This window comes from Ictalurus punctatus, chromosome 2 (assembly GCF_001660625.3).
Source record: "Ictalurus punctatus breed USDA103 chromosome 2, Coco_2.0, whole genome shotgun sequence".
NCBI classification, from domain to species: domain Eukaryota; kingdom Metazoa; phylum Chordata; class Actinopteri; order Siluriformes; family Ictaluridae; genus Ictalurus; species Ictalurus punctatus.
The window spans coordinates 22013059-22029359 of NC_030417.2; the positions used below are offsets into that span (position 1 = coordinate 22013059).

Below are 16301 nucleotides of genomic sequence, written 5' to 3' on the forward strand. Positions count from 1 at the left end.
CTTTAGGCTGTTCATGTGGGGCCATCCTCAGTAAAAGCTAGTGAAATCCATGTGATGAGATCTCCAACCAGAAGCAGGGCATCAGGATGGATCAGGCGGGGGGTGCAACATCCAAACATCCCGGTTCACCACAACACTCTAGACCTGTGAACCCTCTAGATCTGCTATAAAAATTGGAAGTTATGTTGGTCTGAAGTGCTGCTGGTCTGTTTGCATTCAAAACTATCATGAAGCACCATCTAAATGCAACTTAAATTATTTAAGAAGCACATATGTCAGTGGAATTATTTTCATGTCCTTAAACTGAAGTTTTAGTCAAATGTGCATTTATAACACTTCCATAACACTGTTTGCCAAATACATGAGGACTGGTGTAATAGCAATTCCCCAATGACAACTATGTCCTTATTAATTATGATGTCTGATTTCAGGGAGACAGAGTAGGGGACTAGAGGGAGAATTATGGCTTAGTGTGAAAGTGCTGATCAATAATGCAGTACCATGAAGTTGGCTCATGATTAGATTTATTCTGTCACAGATCAAAATTTAGCAGTCTCTATATCATAATCCTGTTACTAGCAAAGCCTTTCCTAGGCTTTGTTACAGGAAAGGCAGGCTTAGAGATTAACTAAATCTGCTAGCACAGTATGCACACTAATAAACACATATGTGGGGTGATTTAATGCATCAGAAATTAACGAATGAATCTAATATTAAGCAATTAACAAACTCAGATCTCATTTATATTTAAAAACTGTGATTACAATTACAATATAATTAATTGTTTAGCCCCAAATAATAAAGATCCCAAGATCCTCAGCACAACAGCAAACAGTGAAACTGGTTTGATTTGGAATGTTATTGCCAAACACTAACTGGAAGTCTATTCTATAGCTGCGGAGTCTTGCAGGGCAAAAGATATGAACTGTGTTTTCATTATTCTAGGTACTGATAAGGAGCCTGCACCTTTTGATCTAAGCAGGTCTGGTGGCTCATAATAGACGTTCTTAATTAGCTGGTTTCAAAGTGGCATAATCCACAGACACTGCTCTTGTGGCTGTTACTGAGAAGATTCATGATGCTAGATCAGCTTTCATCCTACTTATCAACCTTTTGACACAGTCACCAGAAGACTCTACTGTCCATTCAGATGAATCTTGTAATCTGCAGCACAGCATGGCAATGGTTTGCTTCTTACCTGGAGGGACAGTCATATCAGGTGACCTGGAGGAGATCCAAATCTGCTCCATCCCATGTCAAGATCTTGTGATCTCCCTGGATCACAAGATGCACACAACCTTGGGGTAGTCCTAGGCAACCAAATACCCTTCTCAACTCATGTCACCTAAGTGACTCAGCCATGCAGGTATTTCCTTTACAGCAGGACGATCTGGCCAATATCTGTCCACAGAGTCCCCCCTACTGCAACTCGCTCCCGGAAGGTCTACAAATCAACCTTTGCAACTGATCCAGAATGCAGCTGCTGAATGACTTGTTTTCAACTTTCCCAAGTTCTCCCACACCACCCCATTGCAATTCTTCCTCTATTGGCTTCCTGTAGCTACCAAGATCTGAGTTAAAACACTGAGGCCTGCCTACAAATCCAAAAATGGACCTGTGCCTGCCTACATTAAAGCAATTATCACACCTCAGTCTGCACACCCTTTGAGCTTGAAGCATGGCTCAAAATGACCCACCATTTCTCAAAGTACAAAGAAGACATACATCAAAACTGTTCTCTGTCCAGGCACATAGGTGGTGCATTGAAATCTGGTTGTCTGAACAGCTGATTCACTGGCTGTCTTCAAATGAAGAAAAGACCTACTTCTTTACCAAGCACTTGATTTAGCAATTGTTTATCTACAATTTAAAAATAAAACCTTGTGTTTTCTTTTCATACTCTACTCCCCAACAGGGTTTTTAGACTGATGGTACTCTTAGTCCATGACCTAGTGAACTAGCATAAGTATGTGATTTTAATAGAGACTACACAAAGTTGCTCTGGATTTGAAGAAGAAAATAAAAGAGTAAATGTTCACTCAGGTGCTGGTCATTAATAGTATTTTATAATTAATATGAAATTTTACTGGAAGCCAGTGTAGTGTGGATAATATGAGTGATGTGATCAAACTTCTGATTCTATTAAGGCAGGGGTTTCCAAACTTTTTGGACAAATGCCTATTGGTATATTTGGCATTTTTAAATGATCAGCATCGGCTGATAGATTGTCCCATACAGACAACAAAATGACCATCATCGTTTTTAATGTGACGTTGTGTAATGTTACACACAACAACACTCCGGCATGCAACAAAGTCATATTCAAACAATACCATGAGATGTGAGATCCGCAGCCCAGCTCATGGTGCGCTCCCGTGGGGATACAGATTTTTTGAAAAAACTATTTTTTGATGAATATTTAACGGAAATATTTTACCAAAAGCCCTGAATGAAAGCTGGGTCTAGTGAGCTGGATGAGACCAGAACATTGTGTACGATATAATGCAAATTGGTAAGTTTGAATTGCTAGATTTTAAATCCATGTGCGCTGTATTTAATTGTCCATGATTCATGTGTACATGATATCATGTGTACTGCTCCTTTTCATGTGTTCTGGTCTTTTTTTGATGCTAAGCCAAATGCTGCAAACTAAGCATGTAATGGTCAAAAACACGCCATTTGTGATGCGGGCTTGTATTATTTTTTACAAAGAGAAAGACAAGCAAAACATAACAGAGATAAATCTTTATTATTCTATTCAAAGTACAGGATAATATCTAATATTATCCTATACATTGACTTAAGAAAGTAAAAGAACCTGTTACAGGCTAAAGTAAATATATGCGATTTATGAGTAACTATGTATTGTAGATCTAATACATGGAATAACACATACTATTTTTGATTATTATTCTTTAATTATTGACTGTTGGTCAGATTTGTTCATTAAATTATTAAATATAAATGTAATCTATAACCTGCTACTGATTATTTTTATACTAATTATTTCTGTGATTGGACTAATTATTTCTGTGATTGGAAAATCTAATTATACATAAATACATTTTAGTTAAGAACTTTCTTTTTTATTCTGTTATATGGCTGGCAAAGACAGCAAGACACAAGGAGAAGCTGCACTAAAACCTATTTATTTTTATTTGTACAAAGTTCATAAGTGAATGTTCTTCAGAGAATATTACATAAATTACACAATAAATGTAAAATGTTTTGTATGTCTCATTTACTATAATTAAATTTGCCAGTTGGCCACAATGCTTTCTGGATATCGGTAGCAGCCGTATATCACTGTCTTCTCGCTCTAGTCACCTCAGCACTAGAACAGCTGCACAATTAAAACAACAACAAAAAAGTCTAGGTCAGACTGCTGACTCAGTCTTTACTACAGACAAGAGAGCAAGAATCCGTCAGCTCAGATGCATGCTTCAGCACTCCAACCGTGTGTGTGTGTGTGTGTGTGTGTGTGTGTGTGTGTGTAAAAATAAAAAAAAGTCTCCTGCCTGAAAAGAAAATAAATAAATCTCCTGTTTCAACAAAAGAAATTAGGAGGAAAAAGAGGAGCAGGACCTGCTGTGTGTCACGATTTCCCCTTGCGCAAAGTACTGGATCCTGAGCTTCCAGGTTTCAGTGACATTTACTTTGTTTACTTTTGACGTCTGTGTATTGCTATGGTTTATGTCTTGTCTCCGCCCCTGTATTGTCATTAGTTGTTTCCCTTATGTGTCATCACATCCCTTATGTGTCTCCGCCATTTTGTGTTCACCCTTGATTTCGTTTAGTATTTAAATCCCTCGTGTCTCTTTGTCTGCTGCGAAGTATTGACTGTATTCACCGTACCAAGCAGTGTTCTATTGATCTTGTTTCTTGATCTCATTTCTTGTTTCTCAATCTTGTTTCCTATTTCTCGTTTTGTGCTTTGCCTTGCCTGATTCATGTCCGTTTTCCGCCTGACCCTTTGCCTGTTCTGACCACGCCTGTGTGTCATGATTTAGACTTGTCTGGCTCTCTCTCCTATACGAGTCTAACTTGTAAGATACTTAATATTAACTTATTAGTACAAGTTAAATTAACTATTGAATGAAAAATAACATCAGCTGTGTGAGCTTTTAAAATAATGTCTATTAATGTATAATGTAGGTGCGCAACAGCGCAGCCAAACTGCTCCTGTCTGTGCCTTTAACTCACACACACACACTCAGATCGGTGTCAGTAGCGATGTTTCCATCCATGTATGTGAATTCTGGGATATTGCATTAAAAATCACTGGATGGAAACACCAGATAAAATCTCCAAAATGCGCATAAAAATTTATCGCAATACATTTAACTGGGCTGCGGTGGGTCACATAACTGGACTAACCAACGGACCAATCTCTGTGCATGGCATCTCAAATATTGTTTTTGTCACCCTGAAATCCCTGAGCCTGAAATGATTTGGTATAATTACCTCCCTGAACTGTCTCACATGATTCCTATTTAAGTGGCAGGGAATATTATGTTGCACTGGATACACACACCTCCAGACATCATGCAGTACCTTGTGGTGTTCTCCAAGGCTCAATTTTGGGTCCTTTATTATTTAACTTATATATGCTGTCATTAGCTGGTTTAATTAATTGATACAACATCTCCTTACATGAGTATGTAAATGACACACAACTCTCTCACTTGCATCAGATGCCCACAAGTTGATTAGCACCCTTGTAAACTGCACAGAGAGCATAAACTTGTGGATGTCACAGAACTTTCTGCAGCTAAATGAAGAGGTACTTATTCTTGGAAATTATGCACAGAGAAAGTTAATTATGCAATATCTAGACTCCTTGTCTTTCAAGGATAATGGCTGCGTTAAGAATTTAGGGATTGTGTTTGACAGTGATCTCAGTTAAAAAAAAACATATTAGCAATATTTGTAAAACAGCATATTATCACCTTTGTAACATCTCTAAAGTTTGTGATATTCTCTCCCCCACAGATAGTGAGAAACTCCATACACACATTTGTTACATTTAGACTCAACTACCGCGACAGTGTTTTGGTTGGTGTACCAAAGAGCTCCATTAAACACTTACAAAGAGTTCAGAATGCAGCTACAAGACTGAAGAATCATCTCAGTCTGGCACTTAAATCACTTCACTGGCTACCTGTGTCATACAGAATTGATTTAAAATCCTGTTATTAATTTTCAAATGTCTTCATGGTGGTGCTCCTATATAACTTTGTAATATGATCACTATCACTAGATACTTCTGCTAGATCACTTGGATCATCCAACTGCAACCTTCTGGTTGTACTCAAATGCAGCTGAAAAGCGGGGAGTCGGCCTTTAGTCACTATAGGCCTAAACTGTGGAACTCTCTCCCTGACAACCTACATGCAGTTGATACAATTAGCATTTTTAAAAAGTATCTTAAAGCACATTTGTTCACTGGGGCCTTTCCTCAAACCAGTTAATTTTCAAACCAATTAATTTGATTTGTATTCTTTAATTTATTCTATTTTAGTTGCTTAGCCTTTTATTTCTGATTTGATTTTTTTGTATATGTCTTCTGTAAAGCATTTTGTAAACATTGTTTTGAAAGGTGCCATATAAATAAAGCATTACTTACTTATTTACTTACTTCCATTCCCAAATATCAGGCATCTGATCGCAAGATTAGGTTTGTTAAAGCATTTAGTCTGTGCCCTCTGAAGCGCAAGTAATTTATTATATTGGAAAAAAGAGCCACAGTGGCTTCCCCGGTTTCAACAACTATCATTTGAATTGATACTTTGCGCCAGTTTCCCAGAAAAAGTGATGATTTTGTTCTCTTGAACACATGGGATAGAAACAGTGCTCACGGTTGTCATTTTTTTTTTTTTGTTAGGGATTAAAGTTATAAATGGGACATATCCCTTACTCTGCACAGAGGAATGTTTTTTTTAAACTTTATATCAGTTCTCAAGGACAACCCCCCTTTCGTTTTTGGGATATCTGAAGTAATCCCACACTGCTGGTTTTATTTATTTTTTGCTGGGGGATGAAGATTGGTGATATCAGCCTTGCATCTCTTTGACATTTTCTCTGCTGTGTGTGTGGGTGGAGCAAGTTGACGAGTCTGACAGGCAGTCGAGGAGTAAAGGAGATGTGCATGTGCAGGTTAGATTCTCCATCCGGTTGCTTTTGTTTTTTCAGTATTGTAGATAGGCAAATGTACATGGCAGGCTAACCATCAGTTTTCATTCCAAGGTATACTGTGAAACCGGTATACCCCCGCAACCCTAACCTAACCCTAATCCAGGAATAGTGGGTCTTCTCTACAGTAGTATTATCCCGTATTAATTTAATTAATTTAGTGAAATGGAGCCATGATTCTTACCTTGCTTTTCCAGGCTATTTTAGTGTGTTGCATACAGTGTTCTTGTAGATCATAGAGCTTTGACTTGCTCTCTGCACTGTCATTAAATATGTAAGATTCTGTTTTAATGTGGCCTGAGACAGCACATTCAGCTAATGATATGCAGTATAGCAGTGTTTACTGAAATGCAAGGCAGGAATATCCAAACACCAAACCCACCCTTCCTGCCCCGGCCCCAATTTTAAATGGACCTATGTATCTGGGAGTATCTTTTTGCATGTGTGGGGTTGTTATTGTTCTCTAGTAGACAGTCATACTCCCACCACACCAGTTTCTGAGGCATCAACCTCCACTTCTACTTGGAAGGGTCAGGGTGTTTTAAGGATTGGACTCATGGTGAAGGCTGTTTTCAGTTGTCTCAGAGTTAGCTCTGTTTTCTCACAACAAATAAAAACCCCACTGAGGCAGGAGATGCAGAAGGTCTAATGTATCACTGTTAGAGAGCCTCCTGAATGTACTCCTCTATGGCTTTTTGCTCTGTTAGAGAGTGGGTAGACTCTGCCTCCAGGGGTTCTGGCTCTGGGAAGCAGCTCAATTGCACAGGGCCAGTGGGGCGGCAGTCCGTTACCTTTGGTCTTACTGAATGCTTTGTTCGGGTCCTGGTATTCTGGAGGAATGATCAGAGAGGAGCGTTTTTGTGTAATGCCATCCAGGGAAGTCCCAGAATAACTGATTGTCTAGGAGAAACAGTGATCAGAAGGGAGATAAACTCATGATGCATTGCACTAACTTGGCAGAGCAGGGGCTTAATGCAGTGTGTGATAAGTCCTTCTCCAGTGAGGCTTCCATCGATGACTTGGATCCTCTAAGGTTTAGGTAGTGGTTCAGTGGGGATATTCAGCTGGTTCACAGTTTCCTGGTCTGTGAGGTTTCCAGCTGCTCCACTGTCAATCAGGGCTGTCAAAACAGAGATAGATCCTGAGTGTTGATCACACCAGGCAGAGAGAAAGCATGACAAAAGGGAGAGTGGGAAGGACTCACTGAGTGCAGGCAGGTACTGGGAGGCCCGCTAGTGGGCCTCCTGGTGCCCACATGGAGTGGGAACAGCCCAAGGTGGTGGTCTGCACTGCCGCAGGAGAAGCAGATGTGCTCAGGCACGCATCTACTACTTGCATGGTCTCCACAGGCATGCTGATATTAGTGGAAAGCTTTTCTTGAATGGGCAAGGAGCGATTCTTAAGCAGATGATCCAGCCGGATGGCCAGGCCAATCAGGGAATCGAGGGTGAGTTGCTCATCTCGACACGCCAGCTCGGTTAACATTTCTGGATGTAAACCCAAGCGAAACACGGCTTTGAGTACTGCAGTGGTGGTCCGGAATTCGAGTGCATAATCTGATACTCGGCGGGCTCTCTGAGTGAGAGTGAGGAGCTGATCTCCTGCTTCCCTTCCATCAGGCGAATGGTCAAATATGTGTTGGAATAGCTCAGTGAAGCACTGGTATGAGGTCATGGGGTCTCCTCCATGCTCCCAAACAGCCAATGTCTATTTCAGTGCTCTCTTGGTGAGCAGATTCAGAACGCGTGTGATTTTGTTTTTTGGCTAGTGAAGAAAAAGTACAGAAAGCATTGCAAAAGAAATCCTTTGCACTGAGAGGCATCACCAGTGTACTTTTCAGAAGCAGGCATGGGAAAGTGAGCCGGCTGAGCTAATACTTGCTACTTATCGTAGCTGGCTGCGGCAGAGCTGTGGCAATGGCCTAGGAGAGGATATCGACTTTAGCATGAAGCTCAGCGATGTGTTGCTGCTGTTCTCCCATCCGGTGTCCTTGCACTGCGATGGCTTTGCTGCTAGTCTGCTGCATCCATGCTATTGGCGAAGTATTCTGTCATGTAAAGAAGGCTTCAACAGATGCAAATACAGTACATTTACATAATATTTATTCACTTAGCAGACGCTTTTATCCAAAGCGACTTACAAATGAGAAAAAATACAAGCAAAAAACAATATATCAAGCAGAGAACAATACAAGTAGTGCTACCATACAAGATCCATTGAGTTCCAGAAGAAGCAAAGTGCACAGATTAGAGGTGTAAGTGGAAATTAAAAGAAATAAATAAATAAATAAAAATTTTTATTTTATTTAAAAAATTTTTTTTTCTGAGTTGGTTGGGTGTTCACAGTAGAGGGGGGTCTTTAGCTGTTTTTTGAAGATGGTGAGAGATTCTGCGGTCCGGATTGAGGTTGGAAGTTCATTCCACCACTGAGGAACAGTTAGTGTGAAGGTTCTGGAAAAGGGACCTTGTGCCACGCTGAGTGGGAACTACTAAACGTCGGTCGCTAATCGATCGCAGATTGTGTGAGGTAATGTTAGCCTTCAGGAGAGAGTTGAGGTAGGAGGGTGCTGTTCCAGACAAGGTCTTGTAGGTGAGCATCAAGGCCTTGAATTTGATGCGGGCAGCTACAGGAAGCCAGTGGAGGGAGATGAAGAGGGGTGTGACATGTGTTCTCTTGGGCTGGTTGAAAACGAGGCGTGCTGCAGCATTCTGAATCCTCTGAAGGGGTTTGATGGAGCTGGCTTGGAGGCCCGAAAGTAATGAGTTGCAATAGTCCAGTTTTGAGATAACAAGAGCCTGGACTAGTATTTGTGTAGCCTGTTCGGTGAGGTAGGGTCGGATTTTCTTGATGTTGTACAGGATGAACCTACAGGACCGTGCAGTTGTTGAGATGTGGTCTGTAAAGATCAAGCTGTCATCAAGAATCACCCCAAGGTTCCTGGTCGTTCTGGTTGTCTTGAGTGTGGTTGAGCTAAGCTGTACAGTGAGGCTATGGTTGAATTTCAGAAATACCTCCCCTCCATGATGCCTTGAAGGAGCGGTCAGAGAGATAGGATTCCACCCAGCGCAGAATGCCCAGGCTGGAGAAAGTTGACAGGAGGATCTGATGGTTCACAGTGTCGAAAGCAGCAGAGAGGTCAAGTAGGATGAGGACAGATGATCTAGAGGTTACTCTTGCTAGTCGTAAGGCTTCAGTGACGGAAGGCAGAGCAGTCTCCGTGGAGTGATTGCTCTTGAAGCCAGTATAGCAGTGTTTACTGAAACACAGGGCAGGAAAATCCAAAACACAGAACAAAACTTGAATACTGTGAATCCTTAAATACCGTGAGTGAGTAATGAGATAATTGAGTCCAGGTGTCTGTGATCAGAAGGATGGCAATTGGGACATGGAGTACTGGGACATGTCTGTGGCGGCCATGATGGAATGACGTGATGCAGGATGGGAAGTGAAGTCCACTGATTGAGCTGAACTGACACAGGGGCCTTGATAGCTAAGTGATATCATGACAAGTAAATTTTTGTATACAAAATAATTTGATTAAATAAAACAGATTTGGGCACTAATTTGAGATGGATTTTAAGTAATCTGTTATTGTGAAAATGATACACCTTATAATCACATTTCACTTAGTAGCATTGCTAAAAGTAGTGAAGCTATTCATTTTATTTGCAGTGATGAGGTGGTAGCATTGCTAAGTATTTTAGCAGAGTTGATGAACAATAGCTTATGGTTTCATTTTATTAACATCCATAACACATTTTTCAATATAGGTCATATTTTGGTCAGAAGTACAATTGACTTGAAGTTCTTTTAGGAGATTTATTGTTCCAAGTGAAAAAATACATTGTCAAGTGAAAAAATAAGTACACTCCATGGAAATTGTTGGCTTTTTTGACAATATTTGGACAAGCAAACATTTGATCATCTTTAAAACAGTGCTTATTAATAAAGTGGATATACTTTAACAAAACTACAAGGAAAAATAGCTTTTACAATAATTTATTCAAGAGACATAATAATAGATGTGATATTCTTCTGTGGAAAAAGTAAATGCACTCTTGACCTCAGAAGCTAGCATTGCCCCCTTTAGCAGAAATAACTTTAGATGTTTTCCGTAATTGTCCACCAGTTTTTGACATCAGGTTTTGGAATTTTTGACCACTCTTCCATGCAATATTCTTTCACTTGCACGATGTTTGAGGGTTTTATTGCATGTACTGCTTGTTTCAAATCCCCCACAACATTTAAATGGGATTCAAATCTGGGCATTGACTAGGCTATTCCATAACCCTCCAATTCTTCTTTTTGAGCCATTCCTTGGTGGATTTGCTTAGGATCATTATCCTGTTGAAAGATATACTTTTGGGTTCAACTTCAACTTTTGGACAGATGGCCTCACATTATCTTCGAGCACTCTTTGATATGATGCAGAATTCATAACTGAATCAATGAATGCAAGTTGTCTAGTCCCTGAGGCAGAGAAGCAATCCCAAACCATAACATTTCCACTACCGTGCTTCACAGTTGGTATAAGGTGCTTCTTCTGAAAAGCTCTCTTTGGTCAGTGCTGTTACTGTGGCCAACCAACTCTGTCTTTGATTCATCTATCCAGAGCATATTATTTCAAAAGGCCTGGTCTATATGCTCAATGGCAAACTCATTGGTTTTTTTTAGACTGCAAAGACTTCTTTATGATTGTAGAAACATGCACTTTGACACCAAAAGTTTCAAGACTTACTAGCAGATCCTGTGATTAAGTTTTGGGGTTCTTGGAGACTTCATTTTGCATCATTTGATCTGCTCTTGGGCTGAATTTGCTGGGACGGCCAGTCCTGGACAATTGGCAAAATAAATTTTTTATTTTTTAACAGTGGAATGATGTATTTCAGATTATTTGGAGATCTCTTTAAATCCATTGCCAGACTCCTAGGCATCCACAACTTTTTTTTTTTCTGAAGGCCTTATATAACAACTCTTTAGATCTTGGCATGATGACACCACACACCCCAATAACAAAGGGAATACCAGGCACTAGATGTGAGAGATTTAAATAAGACAGGTTCCTGCACTCCCTAAGCAGGTTCTAATCACTGACACCCAGTCTTGAACACCTGATTCAGATTGTATGGATTTGAAGGTGTGATAAATGTAGGAGTGTACTTACTTTTTCCATGTGACTAATCTGTTTTTTTTGTTAGTGAAAAGTACTACAAATCGTCATTTGATAGTGTATCACCTTTATTAATAGTCACTGTTTCTAGGAGGATCGAATGTTTGCTTGTCCAGATATGTTTAAAAAAAGTTCCATGGGGAGTACAAATTTTTTCACATGACTGTATATTGTCTGAATTAAATAAAATAAAGTTACTCAGCATCCAGTGTCTAATGTCCTAGCAAAGCGTCAGTATTCTTTTTGTCTGCTGCTTGGACCCAGATCTGGATTGTCACAGAACATACATGAAATGAAAGCAGCGCCATCCCAAGTGGGATGGATACTGACCCATACTAAAAGACTTTCCCTCAAAAGTAGCCCAATTGTCAATAAAGCCCACATTGTTTCCATAGCAAAGCCTCCCCCCAACCCAAACCCACACACATTGTAGTTGTGTTGTGCCAGTGATGATTCCAAGCCTTTGTTTTGCTATTTCCCTTCTGGTTTTGGTATAATTTGTTTAATTTAAGATATAGTCCTTGCCTAGTTAGGTCTGGTTGCTGATTGGATGATATTGTTTTTGTTTTAAATCTGTCATGCCCTTTGGATTGTCACTTGTCACATTGAAGTTTTGTAGTCTTATTTTGTAAGCAGATTTAATTGTTTGGTGAATAAGTATCAATTTCTTAAACCATAGCTCAATTAAACTGAGGCAGCTGCATAGCTCAAGTTGCCTTATCTTTTAAGTTTTTATGTTTTCTTTTGACTGTCTGCTTTGGGCTCTACTCAGTGCTGTTTTGTTTGCAGACAGTGAAGAAAGTGCATCAGCATAGTTGCTGCAATTTTTGTTCCACATCAGGTTGTTTTGCTCTTTCCAAATCCATTAGAGTTCTTTAGTCAGTGATATGTCAAGGATTTCACTTTTACATCCACTGAGTTTTGGAGGCTTGGTATCAGTTAATTAGTAAGTATAAAATAATTAAATACATCACTACAGAGCAATGCAGAAGTCCTTCTGTCCATTTTAATATATATTTTTTAACATTCCCTTGGTGACTTTACCTCACAACTTGTGTAAAACCTGTATCACACAAGTGGCTACTAACAAGGGGGAGGAGGTGACAACAAGAAGCACATTTTTAAAGAGGAACATACTTAACATAGACATGCATGAAATGATTTCTTTGGTGACTTGCACACTAATTTTATTTTTAATGAGATAGAAAGTGGTATTGTTGGTTAAACAACTGTGCATTTTGGCTTCATGTTTTATTTCTCAGGCTTACACTTATAAACAGCTTTGTCTGCCATTTTTCAGAAACAGAAATGCATTATACTCCTATGAATTCTGGCCAGTTCTGTACTAGAATTCTACATCTCTGTTGACTCAATCTTTTTTCCTCCAAATAGTCATCTAACAAACATCATTTGAGTAAACAGAGTAATAGAATGACTGGTAAGATGTTGAAAAGTATTTTTGTGTATAAAATAATCTGATTAAAAAACAGATTTTGCTAATAACTTGAGATGCATTTTAAGTATTTTTCATAATGTGAAAATTAATTAATAATAATAATATTTGATTTAGTAGCATTGCTGCAAGTAATGTAGCTATTATTTTATTTGCAGTGACGAGGTGGTAGCATTGCTATTTTAGCAAAGTTGATGAACAGTAGCACATTATTTCATTTTATTAACGTACATAACACTTTTTTTCCAGATTGTCTCTGAAGATTCAATCACTCTCACCTGTTTTGTGTTTCATCCTTAATTCGTACCCCTATTTAATTTTTGAGTTTTCTGTATTTAGTTGCTAACCTTCTGTTGTGTTTAGCCTGTTGTGTGTTGATTACTATGGTTCCCTAGCTCTCATTTTTCTATGAGTCTTGCTTTGACTTAATTTTTGTTGGCTCTTTTGTTAATAAAAAGCCTGCACCATTATCTGCCTCCATTACCTGACAGCAACCAACCAACTTCTGCTTAAAAATGAAAAAAAAATGTTTTACTTTAAATATTGTGTCACAATAAAAAAAATATTTTGCTAAAATATTAGACATATCAAGTAAATCCTGTGGAAAAGGCCCAATTACATCACTATAAAATGTTCAGGGGGGTGAAACCTTATGTAAGGCACTATAGATAGATAGATAGATAGATAGATAGATAGATTAATACATGGATACATACATACATACATACATACATGGATAGATGGACGGATGAAGAGATGTCTATGACCGTAACAAGCCGGGGCGTTGGCACTCTTCTCTGTGTGTGTGTGTGTGTGTGTGTGTGTGTGTGTGTGTGTGTGTGTGTGTGTGTGTGTGTGCCAAAATTCCTGCCTAGCTCAGGTTTTTCCATGGGGAAATGAATGTAGACAGAGAAAGAGAATGATTATGAAAGCAAGAGAGAGAATGAGTATGTGTAAAAGAGAGCTTTCTCTGTTGAATTCTGCAGTATCAGATGTCATGCCGTCACCCCCCCCCCCCCCCCCCCCCCCCCTTGTTGTTCACTTTGTGACAACCCTTTCTATACTGAAACTAAACTCACCAGCTCCTGCAGAACAAATGCAATATTCCCACACTTTCTGGCAATGTCAAAAATATAAGTATATTATAATATAAATATAAAATAATTAAGTAAGCACAAAATGATAGACAAGATCATGTGTGCTGTTTGTGCAAGTGTGTTTTGGGTGGTTCGAGGTTGGTTCAACAAGTAGGGAAGGTCTGAGTGTATGGATCCACTATTGATTGCCTGCCTCCAGAAAAAGCTATGATGAATAAATAATTGATGGATGTCCAAGGACGACATGCTGTGCATAACTCCTTTCCTGAATTTGTATGCATGTGTATGAAGATTTCCAGTGTCAGATGAAAAAAACAGTTCAAACTTTTCTTTCTTTCTTTAATTCTTGTGACTCCTGCTGTTAATTTCTTCAAAGGTTACCGGGAGGGGTTTCTATGGAAACGAGGGCGAGACAACGGTCAGTTCCTAAGTCGAAAATTTATTCTCTCAGAGCGAGACGGAGCAATGAAGTATTTCAACAAGCATGATGTGAGTCTTTCTCTCTTTTGCTCTCCATATTCCTTGGTGATCTGTGTGTGTGTGTGTGTGTGTGTGTGTGTGTGTGTGTGTGTGTGTGTGATTACACAGGTCAAAAATACCAGTGTAAATGTCGAAAATGCTGACATTCTCATCATCGCAGAATGTCTGGCTCTGCCCACTTCTGCTTTCTTGAGTAGTCATGCTATTAAAAGGCTTTCTTCAATTGGTTTTTGCTGTTTCTTTCACAACCTTGTACATTACAAACTCAGACTAAAGCAGACTTTATTCAGTGATCTCTTCCAAATATTTTTTATTTGTATTTATCCAAAGTATTTGTCTGAATTTGACACCATTGTAGCTATATACAGTTAGAGTCATAAATTTACATACATCTTGCAGAATCTGCAAAATGTTAATAATTTTTAGAGGGATCATAAAAATTGCATTTAATTTTTTATTTAGTACTGTCCTGATGTGAACTTTACATTAATAATAATTAAAAGATTAATAATAATTAAAGCTGCAAGAAGCATTTTCGAGGTCCAGACTCGGTGAGCCTTGCATTCACAGAAATGCTACAATTGTTGCCTCAGCAATTACAGGAAAGCAGAGCCATAACTTTAGGCAAAGAGATTTGAGTGTGATTTGTAGTTTCACTCATGATGAGTATGTTTTGACCACGGACAGTGGTGGAATTCTCTGACTGTAGGAGGAAAGGTCTAGATGAACAATTGGGCAGTAGGTTTGTCTTGCTGCCGCTACTGCTGTGACCTGTGGTCTGATGCAACTTCGACCTGTGGTTGTGACTGCGACTGCTCTGATCTGAAAATGTTTTTCTTCTTGCAATTTAAAAACATTACAATTTAAAAAACAAAAAAATTATCTGTTTTTTCTCATGAGCCTGAGCCTATTTTTCCCCACTGTGTGCAAGTTTAGACAGATCTCAAGATGACATTAGCCAAATTTGGTGAAGATTGGTTAATAATTGTAGGAGGAGTAGTAAAATGGCAGTTACATGTAAGCATTTTTAGCATGTTATTGCAACTTTTGACCAGTAGGTGGCACTGGCACAAAATTTATTGCATTGCCTCAGGTCATAGTCCTGAAGATGCATACCAAGTTTCGTTGTTGCTTAGATACAGCCTGACTTTAATGTCAAATTATTTTGAATATTCAAAACTCTTTTCATAACCTTTATGAGGCTTACTCTGACAGTGATTTTTGCCCAATTTTATAATGAATGGACAAAATTTGTAGGCGAGTAGTGAAAAAACAGTTTTTGAGAAAATCTAAAATGGTGGAAAATCTAATTAGGCAGAAATTGACATCATATGATGCGTTGAACTTGTCTTGACCAAAGGAATACATGGATGCCTAGTTTTTAAATTGTGGACACACAGTTCAAAAGTTATGACCATAAACATTCTTCCAAACTCTGCCCAGCTTTAACCCGATGGTGGTGCTAGAGCGTAGGCAGCACTTCGCCCAAATGCTATTTGTATTCAGAAATATGGGTCTCCTATTTTTTTTTCAAGAATTTTTCATACTGCTTTTATCAGATGTCTCATTCACATTTACACTAATAAACCTTAAATCTTCTGAGACTTTTTTTCCCTTGTCTAGTAGTGCCTTGCTCCCATTACAATATGCTGGCCCTCTCCACTGGTAATACTTGACTTTGTGGACTGCTGGGTTTTGCATTCACATACGATGCTTTTGTGTACCATGGATCTCAAATCAGCATTATTCATTATTAGAACTTGATATAAATTCTGCTTAACCTGTACAGACATTTTATACATACAACTTTACATTGTAGTAAAACAATTTATCATTCTGTTGATAGCGAAATAAAAATGTAATGTTATATGAAAACTGAATTTAGTCCACTGGCAAATTACCTGCATTT

General features: G+C 38.8%; 1 protein-coding gene across 2 annotated transcripts in view; it reads left to right on the forward strand.

Moving 5' to 3' along the window:
- The window catches only part of LOC108276756 (arf-GAP with dual PH domain-containing protein 1), a 52769-nt gene that overhangs the window by 28876 nt on the left and 7592 nt on the right, over positions 1-16301 (forward strand). For both annotated transcript variants that reach the window (XM_017488664.3, XM_017488672.3), the window contains one exon: positions 14289-14401. In XM_017488664.3, the coding sequence (XP_017344153.1) occupies positions 14289-14401 (113 nt within the window). The remainder of the gene's footprint in view (positions 1-14288; positions 14402-16301) is intronic.